At 39.8% G+C, this 17314-nt stretch overlaps 1 protein-coding gene across 1 annotated transcript in view; it reads right to left on the bottom strand.

Annotated features, from left to right (window-relative positions):
- The window catches only part of pkma (pyruvate kinase M1/2a), a 31789-nt gene extending 23741 nt beyond the window's left edge, over nt 1–8048 (bottom strand). Inside the window, exon 1 of the mRNA XM_007239644.4 lies at nt 7993–8048. Coding sequence (XP_007239706.2) covers nt 7993–8033 — 41 coding nt within the window. The 5' untranslated portion in view covers nt 8034–8048. The remainder of the gene's footprint in view (nt 1–7992) is intronic.
- Between the last annotated feature and the right edge of the window lie 9266 nt (nt 8049–17314).

The raw sequence follows: 17314 nt of genomic DNA, 5'->3' as shown, positions 1-17314 counted from the left end.
GCTGCTTTCTTCTTCACGTTGGGTTTAGATCAGCAGATTGTGGAGGACACTTTTTTACTGTTTACTACATGTTTTTTTTATCACGTCTTTAATATTAATCTACAATGTAGAAAATAAATTAAATAAGGAAATTGTCCAAATGTTTGACTGGTACTGTATCTCTTTCACTGCATGGAGAACAGCTGCAATATTGTTTATTTATTAATATAGTTGTGTTTTCTTTACATACTGCTTTACGTCATGAGAATGCAGTCAGAAGCACCGTGCTGAGGAAAGAGCTAAAAAATAAAAGAATGATTAGGGTCAAATAATGATGTGACAAATATACAGTATAAAAAAAAAGAGAAAAGAATCAATTAGTGTAAAAAACTCATTCACCCCTGACCTTTTTAGGGGTTTTTCATTGTTTCAGTTACCCTAGAACTTACAGGAAGATCCTATAATATTAGGATACAATGCTAAATAACTATCAAGAACCAGTTTAGACCCTATAAATCAAGTACCAACTTACGAAGGGTGTTTCAACAGGCAGTGAAGAAGAATTTCAATGTGAGGCATATCTTTTCTAATATAAGCAGCTCTTTAGTTACTATAGAAGCCAATTTCCTGCACCTAAAGTTAACAAATCCAGAATGTTTAATTTATCAATAGTATGTAAGTTGTTATCTCATTATTTTGAAATACAGTAACTTACAAAGTAAGTATACCAACATATTGTTGTATAGGTGGGAGACAACAAATATAACAGGCCTGCTCCCAATTGTAACACTAACGAGTCACATGTCCCTGGGGAGGGACAATGTTTAATTGGACACAATTTGGCCATTTTCACTTAGGCGTGAACTCACTTTTGTTCCAGGCAGTTTAGACATTTTTTAAATGTGAGGGGTGAACTCACTTTGTGTGATACTGTTCTAACTCATTATTTTAAGATCAGGTAAATTAAATACTAAATACTACTAAATCAGCAAAAACAGCATCTTTAAATAACCACTCAGAATATTTAAAAAATGAGATAGTAGTTTCTATAATAGTGATAAGAAGTGGTTGTGAATAAAGCTCTGTTGAGTTGAGCTGATGATGATGCTGTAAGAGTGTGAGTAAATCCCCCTGAGCGCGCGAGACGCAGCAGCATGCACGTACGCTCTCACGCGCTAAAGCTCTCTATTGTAGGTTGATTATCATTCCAGCACCCAGTCTTCTCTTGAACTCTTCCACTCCAGCTCACAGTCAATACCTACACACGGCAAGCTCCTACTCAGGCATGCGAGGCATGTGTTACTCCACCATCTCTCCTCCACCATCCCTCCACTATTCCTCCTTCTCTGTCCCATTTTATCCCCCTGTTCTTCTAAACAGAGCAGATTCTCCAGCACTGTCCAAACACCCCGCACTCAGAACTTACCAATATATATTTACATATATACATACATATAAACAGAGCAGCTATAGATCCTCGAGCACTGTTTAAACACACAGTCTATGATCTATAAATCCCAAACAACCCCCCCCCCACACACACACACCACACACATACACACACTCAGCCCCTGCCAGTGAGTCTCCAGCTTATATAACTGCCCGTTTCCCTGATCTATGTGGGTCTGTGGTATTAAAACACTATATAAATATTCCTGTATTAGTTTAAAGTTTGTAATATTATCAGTATCTATCAGGATTATTGGTCCAGCTGTATCTGTGTAACAGAATACTGTCTGTTTTCTCTTTGTTTCCGCACTAAATATGGATGTTCTGTTTTTCTCCTTTCCACGACCTTCAAGTGATTTTTGATTATAGAGCTCCATCTAGTGAGAGACTGCAGCAGTGTGACTGTGTGCAAATCAGCCATTTTAGTTATTCTCTCATTCAGGATAACATAAACACTAAAAAAACCCCACGAAACTCAGACAAATAAACCGAGCCATCTGTTTAGTCCTGAAGGTGAAAGATGTGTGACAATAAGCTTTTATATATATAATGTTAAATATTACAGCAAATTAACAGTATCCATGCCTGGAAGAATGTCTCAATACACTTTAAACACCCCTGAAGTGAATCATTCCTTAATATAAGTAAAGGCTGACGTAGCTTTATAAAGGGAAATGAATGCGTTAGCAGCTCATATGTGCAGCATCTTAGTGATTTCCACCTGTAATTGTAATAGAGCCAGGTCATAAATGACGAGGATGGACAGCAGCAGGACCTACTGGCTAATTTACACCCTGAAGAAAAACCGCCACTGCGTGTGATTGTATAACTCGTACCCTATGTGATTGAAATACACGAAATAAAACCAACAAATGAGATATTTTAAAAAATGTGTGTGAATATACCTTTTAGTCACAACATTTAAGTGTACACTATTGCATACCTGTCAAGTTTTAGATTTAAAAATAAGGGATATTTTCCTCAGTCCGCTTAAAGCCGTCCCACCAGCCCAACGAAGGTTCAGTATACCTTACATTTTAAGACAGGTTTACAAAAAATCTAAAATAACCACATGTGAACCATTTACACACTACAATTAGATTATCAGGATCTGAAATGGTGTGGACATTCCTACATATGTCTTTAATACAGCCAAATTAAAAACCCTTTTCTAGATATTTAAAAAAAGGTAAGATTTCATGTATTTTTTGGCATAAATGCACTCTTTTATATAATATATTTTTTATTTATATAATAGATTTAAAATTGAACAAGGGGTGCACAAATTCTGCAAAATGACCTAAAAATAGGATCATGAGCTTTTACTAAAATTAGTCCTAAGGGGCCTACACAATTAATCATTTTTAATTAATACTTTCTTTTGATCACTCCACCCCTGATCAGTTCAGTTAATGTCGGTCCTCTCCACATTTCTGCTTAAACTGAGTCACAAGCTGTAATTTATTTATTTTAAAAGGTTTAATCTGTGTGTTTTATTTCGGAGACGAGTATTTTTAAGCAGCTATCAGAAAAATATCATCACAGTTTACATGATTAGCCAACCGTTACCTTTCTTTTAGAAAAATCGCTGTATATCCAGATCTGTTTTAACATCAGCTGCTCCGACTAGCTGCCTGAACTCACAGCGACGGGGGGCTTCCCCACGCTGACCCTCCTTTGCAAGCTGATTGGCTGTTTCTCCTGAAAGGCGGGACTTTCTCCTTGAACCGGCTCCACGATTGGTTAAGAGACACAGAGCGGTCAGTGCCCTGTCTCCTCAATAATATATATATTTTTATTGTAATATAATACGGGAAATTTACGGGAAAATACTAATACGGGAGGACGGCGGGAAAGAGGAGTAAAATACGGTAGGTTCCCGGCCAAAACGGGAGACTTGACAGGTATGCACTATTGTTAAAAATAACATAGATTATTTCATATAACTTATGAGATTTCACAGTGTTTTGAATGTGTATTTGTGGGTGTAGAATTTCATTTTAAAAATCTAAAACCTTTTTTGGCTTACTGGTTTTTATTTTTATTTTATAATAGTGAACATTTGGTAGAATCAATCAATCAATTCAGACTTTAAATATTTGCAATAATTATGGTATGTTAAGCTAAACAAATATGTACAATTATATTTTAAAGATGGAATTTCTATTTAAAGGGGGAGACTGTCCCAAGATTTTACCTGTAACACTGGCTCCCCCTCCTGCTCTCAGCAGGTACTGCATATGGGCAGACCCTGTGCTTTAGGTCCAGGCCTGTATACACTTGATGTCCATCACTAAGGCTAAGAGTTTTTATGTTGAAATATCACAAAAACTTCATTCCACAAATCAATAAACAGTGAACTCATATTTCCTACCTGCTGAGTAAAGTATGAAAGTGAAGGGATCTACAGTTTATTCAATACATTCATTCAGATCATCTAACATTCATGAGCTCACTGAAAAGCTCAACACCAGCTTTTACAAACCAAAACATACCATATGCTGGTCAACCAGCTCAACCAGTCAGACCAGGAGGATGCGGTCAGGCTGTTTATTTTCAGCAGGGATCGAAGTTTCCAGCTTACTGAATGCAGACATCCCAAGTTGCAAAAGTTGATTTCAGGGAGGTGACCCCCCGCCAAAAAAAAATAAAAAAAAATTGCACACACACCAAAGGATAACGAAAATTTACTTTATATTAATTCATTTTACTTTTTTTTTAAATTAAATTTAGAGTATTCAGAGGTGAAATGAGTTTTATCTTTTTTCTTTTTGGAAGGCCCTGCCTCTGATTTCCTTTTTTGGGGGGGTGGGGGGGGGGGGGATGAAGCCTTTATTTGACAAAAATTGACAGTTACAATATCACAAAAAACTGCACAACATCAAAAACATTTCATATCATATTACAATAATTATTAATATTGCCTCTGCCATGATCTGCTTTCTCTCACTCACTGAACAAATCCCAACACTGCCCGCCCACACTAAAAACTGATTGGCTGTCTCACAGACTCTTTGCAGAGAACAGGCCAATCAGAACCCTCTCTGTTTTCTCTCTCTCCTTCCCACACGTGGTTATAGAATTAAAGTCTGTGTGCGCGTTTGGGGCGCTCGTTCTGAATTACGGGAGATTATATGTGACTCGCGGGCATCCGGGAGCCGCTACCGAAATGCAGGAGACTCCCGGAGCTTCAGGGAGACTTGGTTTGTCTGTGAATGCAGGTCTAATAATCTGTAAACTTTTAAACATTTTAATGATTTATTATGTGCACAGCAGTTCAGATCTGTGTTTGTAGCCATCACTGTTAACTCAAGAGGGTATACATGCACTGAAGTGTTTATTAAAGTGTCCAACTGGCTGCCATAAATTACAATGATGTGCCGCTAGATCAAGAAAATGTTAATACCCTATGGGTGCTCTTCTGACTTTTAAACAGAAAAGGCTATCGTTATGAAGTGCCTTCTATGCCACCCCTACAACACAGTGTCGATCCCTTTCCAGTAGAGACAATGCGGTGAGATACGGTCCTGCATAGGGATCAGCTACAGGTGAGAAAACTTCATAAAGTGCAGGGTTGGGTGGCCGCAGGTCCGGAGTGGCTAATCGGGAGATTCGGGAGGATTCCCAATGGGCCGGCTCATGTAAATCTCGAGTTTGGGCCGGTTGGACGTAAATTTTGACACTTATTTGTCCCTTATCTAATCTTATTCTTGCATTCATTTCCATTCAACTACGTCTGCATTCTCTATTCATCTGATCTGACAGCACGGCCCCTACTTCGCAGTAGATTAGATGGGTTCAACCATCTGAGGGATTTCTCCTCTCCCAAATGTTTGAGTTGGTTGCGCCCACGAGTGTTTTTTCTGGAGCGATAAAATTAAATACAGCAACAGAATAGCACGAAGCGTCAGTCGGCTGTGATGGAGGGTAAAAAGAGGCCAAAAAAAATTAAAAAAAAAAAAAAAAGAAAGAAGACGGAAGAAGAAGCTGTCGGATGTTTAAAATTAACAAGCTTTTTTTTTCCAGAGGAGAGACTTCAGCTGCAGCCGGTAAACAGAGATATGGAAATAATCTTGAATTGTCAGCTATTGCGCAACGTTTGCAATTAGCGTAGTTTATTTTGTAGAGCCCAATACACATCATTAATATGAAATATGTCATAATGTATATCTGGCTGTGTTTATGAACAATTATAGACGCCCAAAATGCTATGAATGTCTTGTTTATTAGAATTATCATTCATAATTTCCATATTTGGGTTTTTTGTATGTATTATATTTGATCCAATGCTGACAAGTTATACATCATTCGAACCGCCTAAACCTCCGGATTATGGAAGGTTTTTATGGTTCCTGAATTAGAGTCGAAAGTGTGCAAACAAACACCGCTCCACAAACCAGCAGGTCCAACAAACCAGTCTCCAGTAATCCTCATTTATCTCCCAACAGTGCTTGAAGAAATTTGAGCCATAAAAAATTTATATCTCTTTGAATCAGCAGTAACATAGCCAATCAGGTAGTGAGTTCTGCAGGGGGAGAGGGGAGGTGGGGGCTTGTTACCCGACACTCAAATGAAGGGAGTTCTGTTAACGTACCAACATATACTTGAACTTATATAAAATAAAAAGGCATTTTAAGAGCTAGCTGCTGTTTCATTTATTCAAATTCCTCCTCCATGAAAAAAGTGGGCCGGATTTGGGCATGAAACTCCCGGTCTGAAAAAGGGGCCCACTCCGGCAGCAGTGTGTGAGGAGCTAATACAGCTTCATTCTTTGTATCTGTAAAGATTAAGTTAAGCCTTATAAACTTAATGTTACTTGTAGTGTTAATAACGTTAATAATTATGGTTAATGGTAACATTAAGTTTATTAGGCTTAATTTAATCTTTACAGCTACAAAGAAAGAAGCTGTATTACCTCCTCACACATCATCATACATGACTAATCATAGGTGAGACAGCATTACAGCATGCTTGGAGGAAAGTGCCGGATCCCCAGCTCTGATACATTTGCTAACAGACCCCTATTCCCACACAACATCACACCATAGCAGCATTCCAAAGTCTACAGGCTGCAGCTGAGACAGGCTGCTTTTCTTCATCTCTGTGTCACAAAAGTTTGTTCCAAAGTGTAGGACCTTCACACACAGCGAGAAATGCAGCTGACATTTGGAGCGATTTGAAGAACACAACTGATGTGTTATCCACAATTTACGCAGCTTAGGAGATATGTACAACCAGCCACAAGGCCAACTGTGCTCTCTCAGACTCCAGCTGCTGAGGGCCTGCATGATCTGAAATTTAAACAAGCCATCCCTGAGTCATGACAGAGCCTTTTTCCACAGGAGCGCTTGAAGCCTCATCATAAAATTATCACTGAATATAAAAAACAACTGCCAGATTTATATTATGTAAAAAACAACAAACCAAAAAAATATATTTTTTTGCAGTAGGGTGACAATCTATGCATGGCCAAGCTGTGACTGTTTCTATTCTGTTTTGTTTGTCTTTTGAGTCTAATGCCTATACTACTGATCATCTATCCTTTTAACTGTTTATAATTCTTCGCTACAATAAAAACTGAATGAATACGATTACTACTACTACTTTTAATAATAATAATAATAATAATAATAATAATAATAATGAATAAACTATTTTTTTTTATATGGGTATTAATGTTTTGCACCTAAACCAATTATATACTATTGCTTATTGTCAGACAGCAAATTACTTTATACAATAGTTTTACAAAAGTATTGGATGGACCTCCATCATTTCAGAAAATACAGTTCCGCTGCTCCACGGCTCATTGATAAGGCCTTGATACCCTTTTATATCCCAGACCTGGCATAAGATATGATGCCATTAGGTTCATGTACAGGGGCTAGACAAGCTGTGTGTGTGAATCTGCACATCTGTTTCAGCAAAGGTTGCAACCTGAATAAATATGTACACTTATAAAATCACTGTTATTTAACAATAGAGGGGACGGGCATATCTTTATTTGATCATCTCTCTGTAACGGTTTACAGCTGTTTGGAATAGCATACGAATATTCCAGTTGTTTTAGTGTGGGCCTACATACTGTCCATTTTGTAGGCTGTATCGCCCCCTACTGGCTACACTACAGCAATGCAAGGATACTTGTAATTAAACTGTGGGAACTACTGGAGGTCAGTCGAGTTGTTCTATTGAGAGTGAATCAGCAGTGTAGTTCAGTGCTCGACAGTCACTTTTGTATTTTACTGATTTTAGAGGAGACCGAAACTCACTTGTCTCAACATTTCAAGCTGTTTAGCTCTCATGCCACCGGCTTAGTTATAATCAGATAAAGAATTGCCACATGCAGCCACCTGCTGCTACAGTTAATATCACACCAACGTCCATGTACATATTTCTGCCTTTTGCTGAATTTTATTGCTAGACCACGGTGTTGTTTTGGGCCACAGGTCATTTTTGTCATAGACATCACCTAGCAGCAGCAGAGCGTCCTTTTTGTTAGTTTTCTTAGTTAGTCTGTGTGTTTTTATGTGTTATCAGTTTATGGTGTATGGTCTTACTCACCCGGCCTGTACGACACTGGCGCTACTGCTCCCACTACCCATGTTGGCCTTTCCTTAGCTGTGGTCAGCTCAAAGTGTGCTTCTCACCCACTACACGTCTTCTCTCTCTCTCTCTCTCTCTCTCTGTTTTACTCCCACCCCTAAAGGTGAGGGACATATATGCAATCCAATCAGCCCATACACTCAGAGCAAACCCCTGCCTGTCACTCTGCATTATAATCTAGCAGCCAATCCCAAAGCAAATCCTTCAGGTATAGAAACTCCACATTGGTTGAAGGATCAAACTGACCTGTGTGGGGAAGGTCCGTTTAAAAACTCTAGATACTCAGTTATCCTCCTTTTACCCTGTTCTTCAGAGGTCAGGACCCCACAGGAGAACGGCAAAAGCTACGTTTTTTTTAAAGTGAAACCATGCTCTCAATCCCACTAACCCCTGGTACCTCTGGTACATGGCACTTAACCCTCATTGTAAAATTATTGAGTGCAGCTTTAGTTTCACGTTCAAATGATGAAAAACAACACACTAAAACCTCAACCTATCCTTTATATTCAACAATATTTAAAGAATGTTGCAAATATTTACTCATCTTAAGTTTATTTAAATTAACTGAGTTTTATACAGTTTTATTTGTCGCCATGCTCCGCCTGAATGACAAGGTGCAGTGCAGAGGCATTATGCCTCAATATTGGTTAATTAAACTCATGTAGCATTTCAGTAAAGATGGTGCTTATAGTGCGTTGCATTGCATTGCCAGCAGAGTGAACAACCAACCTTAATGTTGATCATATTTAAGTGTGTGTGTGTGTGTGTGTTTAGTCCAAACGCTAGTTTTAGTCTGTTAGCTTGTTAGCTTGCTACCCTGTTATTATTTTGCTGTGGTTGTGGCTGTTGCAACTATTGTAAGTTCCAGCAATAAAATGATGACTGTGTTCCCTTATCCTGATAAATGCCTCTCAACATGGTCACAAAGCTCAGGGGAGCAAGTTTCCACCACAGATCTATGGGCCAGAGTGAGCTTAAATTTCTCTTTCACCCGTTCTTGGGTAATAATACCCAAACTTTAAAATGAAGTACTGGACATATATTGTAGCCTGCTCAGTCATAACATGAAAATAAAACGAGTGGACGTGCTAAAACAACAAAAATGAGCGAGAGAGGGAACTTAACGTGCTGCTGCAGCATTCAGGCGACTGCACACCCACACTATAATTCCCAGAATACAGTACGTTTTAACATGTCAAGCTGGATGCTTCAATATCTTTTTATTAAAGAAAATGACAAAATATTAACGCTGATTACTGGATTGGAAATAGCAATGTGTCAGATTAGAGAAATGCGTTACTGACATCACTGCTTCTGTGTGTGATCAAAACAGGGATTCGTCAGACCAGGTTATGTTTTTTCAACAGTCAGTCTTCAACTGGTGAGTTTTAAAGAGCTTGTGTGTGCACTGCAGCCTCAGCTTTCTGTTCTAGGCTGACAGATGTGGAACTCAGAGTGCATGGTCTTCTGCTGTTGTAGCCCATTCAACACAAAGTTGTGCATTCTGAGATGCTTTTCTGTTAACTGACTCTACAGAATGGTGACAGTATCTGAGGTACTGTACTTTTCTTTTAGTCTGGCCATTCTCTGTTAATCTCATTTATCACCAAGGCATACTTGTCCAAATAACTGCCACTCACTGGATACTGTTTTATAACTCCCAGGAGATCAACAGTAGTACAAATACTCATGTGGGATCAGCTAACACAGGCATGGTTTCTCTATTTTTATGGTTAAAGAATTAATACTCAAGCTATTGGACCATACCTGTATGTTTCAATAATGCACTGCTCAAACACACTTATATGTCTGTTTACAAAGTAAAAAGTAAAAAAGTTAACCATTTGTGCCTAGAACTGTCCAATTGTCCAATTATTACAGTTTAAGAAACTAAATGAATGTGTCATTCTCAATGCTGAAAATGGTTATAGAGTGTAAAATAGAATAAGTAAGCACCAGAATGTGGGTTCTTTCTCTGTGTTCTTGCATAATTAACTAGAGAAGCCCTTTTAGGCTCTGTATGAGGCAGCATATGCCGAGTGATGTCACATAACACTTATGAGTCATCTGAGGCTAGGGATGTGTTAGCCAGAGGCTAATCTCTCTCTCTCTCTCTCTCTCTCTCTCTCTCTCTCTCTCTCTCTCTCTCTCTCTCTCTCTCTCTCTCTCTCTCTCTCTCTCTCTCTCTCTCTCTCTCTCTCTCTCTCTCTCCCTGCTTCAGAGGTCACCTCCTACCTGTTCAGGCTGTAAGCAGGGTAAACTCTGATTAGGCAGATAACAGATAACAGAGCAGATCTCTGTGTGTCGTGTGTAAAAAAATCCTGTGTCATTTTCTGAATGAAACAGATCAAGCTGAAATAGCATCAGTCTTTCTGAAAAAGCCTTAGTATTATTAGTATTACTTATTCTTATCCCAGAGTACAGGCTGGAACCAGCGCAGGTCTGAGATGAATGAACACTTATTAATCAGTGCAGCTGCAGTTTTACTTCAAATGATGATAACATTAATATATGACAGTCTTCACTGAAATTCACATTTTACTAAACTTCATTTTTATATACAATTTTACACAAAATGGGGCACAACCCCTAGGCTGCCCTCGCACTGCGTCCTAAAGTGTGCAATACTAGACAGCTAGCTAACCCTTGATCTTCAAATTAGTCCACAAGGCTTTCTTTTCTTGTTTTTAATCGAAGATTCAGCAAGATACATGAAGTATTTGTTGATAAAGATGGGTAAAAAGACAAATAATGTCCACAACTCAAGGGATTAAGATGGATTCCAACACAGAAAACACTGTAGATTGAGAAAACATGGCCTTCACTGTCCCACAACACAGGAAGTGGGCTGAGCTTCAATTTGTGCACTTCCTGTTAAGAAAATAGCCACTAGAAAACAAGTTACTCTAGAAAATGAATAAAATAATGCATTCCTTAGGGGAAGGCAGAACAACCCCATTTCCCACTTTAGGGGCCATAAGATAAATATTAGACAAAATGAGTTATCAATAAATATATTTAACTTTCTCAAAATGTAACATTGTGATGTCAAACCAGTGGTACAATACAAAAAAACATACACATATATTTGGCATATTCCACCAAATCAATGGCATTTCTGTGCCCAGGAAATTACATGTATAAATATGCACAAAAAAATAAAAACAGATAATATACTGCTATGAACAAATGCCGTCTCTGCTGCTCCATGCTGGACATCTGTGCTGCATGTTCCATTAAAAACACTGTGTTTGCAAGAACAGCAGAATATTTTAAGTGTTCTGTGTTAAAGCAGCTTCACACTGCACAGATATACAGACTGTAATAACAAAATCTTCTCACTATATTTACTTTCTCACTCCCGCACCAGTTAGCTCTGACCAATCAGAGGAGACAATGTGCTCATGTGGTTTATTGGTGAGCATTTTTGTGTGTTTAGGTTTATGCCTCCTGTGAAGTGAATAAACTCACCATTTAACCCGGATCATAGACTACAGGTGTGAAAACGCCCTTTTATACTCAGTAAATAAAGTTTGAGTTCAGAAATCCTCACAACCAAGCTGAGATGTTTATATAATAAAGTAACAAAAAGTTTCCTCTATATTCGATCATGCATTTTTTATTCCAGCACCCCACGTTGGCTTTATCGCCCCTTAAACATAGAAGTATTTACTAGTATTTTAATTAACACCATTAATATAAATATAGTTGCATTTCACATTTCTTCCATTCATTATTTTATTTACATTTAAATATTCACTATAAAACTAGCATCTTAAGAAGAATAAGTGCATTTATCATATTCACACTTAATCACAAAATATTGTTGTGATTAATCGGATATGCATAAGCAGAAATGTTTTTAACATAACAGAAAAGCATTTAAAATTTACTACCGACTCAGTGTAATGAATATTTTAAGATGGAAGGGAAATATGTTTTAAGGTGGAAGGGAAAGTGGGAATAATTAACGAAAAGCTTCATACTCTGGTGGCTACAGTAACTCATATAATTAGTTTTACAGTAAACTCAAATATTCATGCAGTCAATTAATACATTGATGTCTAAACTTAAAGTTAAAATAAAACTGAAGTGCATCACCTGCACTGTACTTTACAATAACAAACATATATAATGAGCCCTGCTACTCCTCTTTCTTTTTTCCCTTTCTTCCTCTCCTCCACTCAACACAAATCATAAGATGAATACAAGCCTATATCCCTCTTAAAACGACGTCCATGTCACTGCTCAGCCTTGCTATACAGTAAACTGACAAGGAAAAGACCAAACAACAAACCATCTGTTTGTGCTGCTCTGAGGACATCTAAAACAACATCACCACACTGCAGCATGGTAAACATTTTTAATTCTAGCATACTTTGTCTGTACACTACATTTTGCATTACATTATGGTGTACTGTTACGATTCCAAACAGCACTACAAAATAGCTCACACACACAATACAGTATATTATTTCTGTAATACAGAGCGATTCCTTACACAGCTCCATACACACTGACCAACTACAGATACTGTAAAGAAACAGATCAGTTAGAGGTCAGAGCCAATCAGGATTCAGCTCGTTAATGACTCCAAGGGGCTTTCCAAGGGGAGACCTGCAGCAGACTAATTAACTGCTTAATTGCTTGCAAGCTGAGTGCTGTGCTATTTCAGCATACATCATTACTGTGTGTGCATGTAATTTTCTTTAGTTTATAATGTGTGCTGTATGCAACTATAGACTAGATAAATGATGAGTTTAATCGGGATTTGTATTTGCATTATATTCCCTGTTAGTGGTGAGATTTGGTACTGCATTTATAAGTTACTTGTGCAGTTGGTAACTGATATGTTGTGACTCCTTAACCAAGTCTACCAATATAGAGCACACTTAACACGACTGGGAATAATACACTACATCACCTGACCAGATGTGCCACTGTGCACGTTGCCTAGGAGTATCAGATGCCAACACGGAAGTGCACGAGCTTGCAGCAGTCCTTGCAGAAGCAAAAAAAAACAAACAAAAAACAACATAAAACCATTGTTGGGTAAAATGGTGGGTTGAGAGACATGGTCAACATGGTCTCTACACATTATAAAAACCCAAAATTGGGTTGAAAAATGTTTCTGACCAAAGTTGCAATTCTGAGGCTAAATATCGGTTCTCAGTCCATCATACACTACAGGACTTTCATTTAATAGTCTGCTCTGACTTCACCAGAGTCTGCAGACTGTAGCCAAATAGCACAGACTCACCACAACCAGAAGTCTGGTTTGAAATCTGGCTAAAAGACAGCTTAAGCTATCTCCATCAGTCAAACTCACTGCCAATGTTTACTCTCATTTTATTCCGTCTCTGATCATAGAGATTTTAAATGAATGCTGAGTCTTTTCAGGCTGTATAAAACCTAAATTTATACTTTTTTATACTGTTTCTGCTGAAATATGCTTGTTTGCTTCCATGGCGAACCATTCATCCCCACAGTTTGCTATACAGCTTTATTCCTGGCAACCCAGAGTGTGGAAATGGGAGATGGGCAGGTTCGGTTCAGAGGCTAATGCTGCCTTCTCGTATTTTCCAGTGGAAATCTCTGATTTTTAAATAAGCCCTGAGTTTCTCAGTTGGGGGCAGTTGATGCAGACGGTTCATATTATAAACTATTTACACTTCTGTTATTGCTACAATACTTAAAGCACTTGCCTTTGAACTCTCAATTATTATTATTATTTTATTTAAATGCCCGTCCCTAGTAGCTAAGCTAACCTGCGTCTGTCTTGTAGTCCTTCTAGGATCAAAGTCTTCTCCATTTGTGGAACTCACTGCCAATATTTATTCAGTCTTTGGTCACTGGCTGAATCAGCCAACTTGCTAGCTTCTATGACTTGTGGGCCTGCTGGTGTTGTGTTTTTAAACCTGGTAACCTCAGGAGTCAGTGGCTACACTGTGCAGATTTCTGTGATGTACTGCACAGTTCTAGTAACAAAATACTGCCTTTATCTGTGCTGACAGTGACAGTGCTTTAACCTTACATACCTGTCAAGTCTCCCGTTTTGGCCGGGAACCTACCGTATTTTACTCCTCTTTCCCGCCGTCCTCCCGCATTAGTATTTTCCCGTAAATTTCCCGTATTATATTACAATAAAAATATATATATTATTGAGGAGACAGGGCACTGACCGCTCTGTGTCTCTTAACCAATCGTGGAGCCGGTTCAAGGAGAAAGTCCCGCCTTTCAGGAGAAACAGCCAATCAGCTTGCAAAGGAGGGTCAGTGTGGGGAAGCCCCCCGTCGCTGTGAGTTCAGGCAGCTAGTCGGAGCAGCTGATGTTAAAACAGATCTGGATATACAGCGATTTTTCTAAAAGAAAGGTAACGGCAGGCTAATCATGTAAACTGTGATGAGATTTTTCTGATAGCTGCTTAAAAATACTCGTCTCCGAAATAAAACACACAGATTAAACCTTTTAAAATAAAAAAATTACAGCTTGTGACTCAGTTTAACTAGAAATGTGGAGAGGACCGAAATTAACTGAACTGATCAGGGGTGGAGTGATCAAAAGAAAGAAGTATTAATTAAAAATTATTAATTGTGTAGGCCCCTTAGGACTAATTTTAGTAAAAGCTCATGATACTATTTTTAGGTCACCTACAGTCATTTTGCAGAATTTGTGCACCCCTTGTTCAATTTTAAATCTATTATATAAATAAAAAATATATTATATAAAAGAGTGCATTTATGCCAAAAAATACATGAAATCTTTTTTTTTTGGCCCAACCACCACCCCCCCTCTTCGGAGGACAATTAATACTTTATTTTTATTTATTTATTTATTTATTTATTTATTTTTATTTTTTATTATTATTATTACTATTATATATATATATATATATATATATATATATATTTTGTGTGGATATAGTTGTGGGAGTTCAGGGTTGGAAGGATCGGAGTGTGAGGTACAGGAGGGGGGTACAAGAAGAAGAAAAAAAAAAAAAAAAAAAAAAAAAAACTAAACAAAAAACAAACAAACAAAAAATAATAATAATAAAATAAAATAAACATAAAATAAACAAACATACATATATACACATACTCACATATCTAACTATACATATGCTTATACATATACACACATACATAAATATACATACATATTAATACATACACACACACGCACAGTTACTTCTATTCTATTGTGTTTTGCAAAAATATGTCATGTGTTACGGATTATGTCATGAAATGCCTACCACAATGGAGGCAAGAAACCGCCACCATGCCCCTGCGATCCAGAGGCAGATAGGGAAGAACCCAGTGGACCCAGCCCATTAGGAGCCCAGAAGACCCGCGGCCACACATCCCGATGGTAACCATGTGCACACCCCAGATGAGGACGGGGGAGACTCCAGACGAAGCCCCCATGGCAAAGAGCAAGAGTCCAGAGAGCCAAAGGAAGCGAGCAGCCCACCCCCCCGGCAGGCCAGCACCCCCTGCACGAGCCGAGCATGCGGCCCCCGAGATCCCAAGCACCCGGGAACAGCCCGACACCCGGCAGGCCCCCCCCCCACGCCAAGGGGGCCCAAGCCACCCCCAGGCCACGGTCACCAAGGGGGCGGGCCAGAGACCACATTAGGGCATCCGGCCACGCACCCATGGACCCACGGACGCCCACCCCCCCAGGAACGGCAGTGACGATCGGCGGAGAGCAGCGTGGAACGGTAGGGAGGGCAAAAACCCGCCCTACGCAACCATGTCCCACAGGTTGTCCATGCTCAGTCAGCCCCAAACCCAGGACCAACTGTTCACGCACACATGCACATTCACACACCCGTCACACACACATCCGTCACACATACACCCGTCGCACACGTGCACATTCACTCACAGACCAGTCACACACACCAGTCACGCACACCAGTCACACACACAGAACATACATAAACACCTAATGCGGGCATGCGGGCACCAGTACCGAGCCAGCGGCAACCTAGGGAAGCAGCCAGCCTGGCCCCGAACAACCACCCGACCCACACCCCAGGCAGGGTGCACGAAACCAGGGTGTGAGAAGACCTGACCCCCCTCCTCCCCCCACCCAGCATGTTGCAGTGATATGAATGTGTATAATGAGAAGAATGAATGAAAGCTACAGTGCTATTAAAATTGGAGGGACAGCTGTAATATGAGAACTGAATAACAGCACCCAACCACACTGCCCCCCCAAAGGCCCTCAATGTCTAAAATGCGAAAATAAAATTGAGGAGCAGGGAGCACCTGCCCCCCAAAACCCTATGTGTAATATGATGTGTGTAAGCTGTATGATGAGTTTGTATGTGTAATGCGATGTTAGACTGAGTAGGAGTCGGGGAAGGGCCAGGAAAGGACCGAGGGGCAGAGGACTACATTACATTACATTACATTACATTTGGCAGACGCTTTTGTCCAAAGCGACTTACAATAGTCAAGTACAATGTAAAATAAGTTTAAAGGAAAAACATCTTTGGACAGGGATAAAAGGAGGACAAGGGGAGTAATAGGATAGAGGAGTGAAGGAGAGGAAGAAGGAAATGAGGTTAGAAGTAGTTAGTGTGTTAGAGGTGTTAAGAGAGTACGTGCTCTTTGAAGAGCTCTGTCTTCAGGAGTTTCTTAAAGATAGTGAGAGATTCTCCTGATCTGGTAGTGGAGGGTAGTTTGTTCCACCATTGGGGAACTCTGTATGAGAACAGTCTGGATTGCTTTGTGCGAATGTTTGGCAAAGCGAGGCGACGTTCACTGGAGGAGCGCAGCGGCCGGGAGGTAGCGTAAGCCTTCAGGAGCGAGTGCAGGTAGGAAGGAGCCTGTTCTGACATCACCTTGTAGGCGATTGTAAGAGTTTTGAATTTGATGCGAGCATCAACTGGTAGCCAATGGAGCTCAATGAGCAGCGGGGTGACATGTGCCTGTTTTGGCTGGTTGAAGACCAGACGTGCTGCTGCGTTCTGGATCATCTGGAGTGGTTTTACTACACAGGCCGGGAGGCCAGTTAGCAGGGCATTGCAGTAGTCGAGGCGGTCGGGGTGCGGAGTCCGGGGCCCTCCCCCCAGAGGAAGAGAGCCAACTACTGCTGGCTCACTAGGCACCCAGTTCCATACACCCAACCGCAGTACAGGGAAGGCAAGTCCAGGGTGTAGAGCGGCTATGGCCCCAGGACACCGCCGCTCTGCAAGACAGCGCCCCCATCCCCACACTGCAGTACAACATAAATACACATCCCACTCACATACAAAAGACAACAGATATTA

Source organism: Astyanax mexicanus, unplaced genomic scaffold (genome assembly GCF_023375975.1).
Source record: "Astyanax mexicanus isolate ESR-SI-001 unplaced genomic scaffold, AstMex3_surface scaffold_40, whole genome shotgun sequence".
Lineage (NCBI taxonomy): Eukaryota > Metazoa > Chordata > Actinopteri > Characiformes > Acestrorhamphidae > Astyanax > Astyanax mexicanus.
The sequence above is the reverse complement of the archived record's forward strand: the minus strand, read 5'-3'. Positions and strand labels throughout refer to the sequence as shown.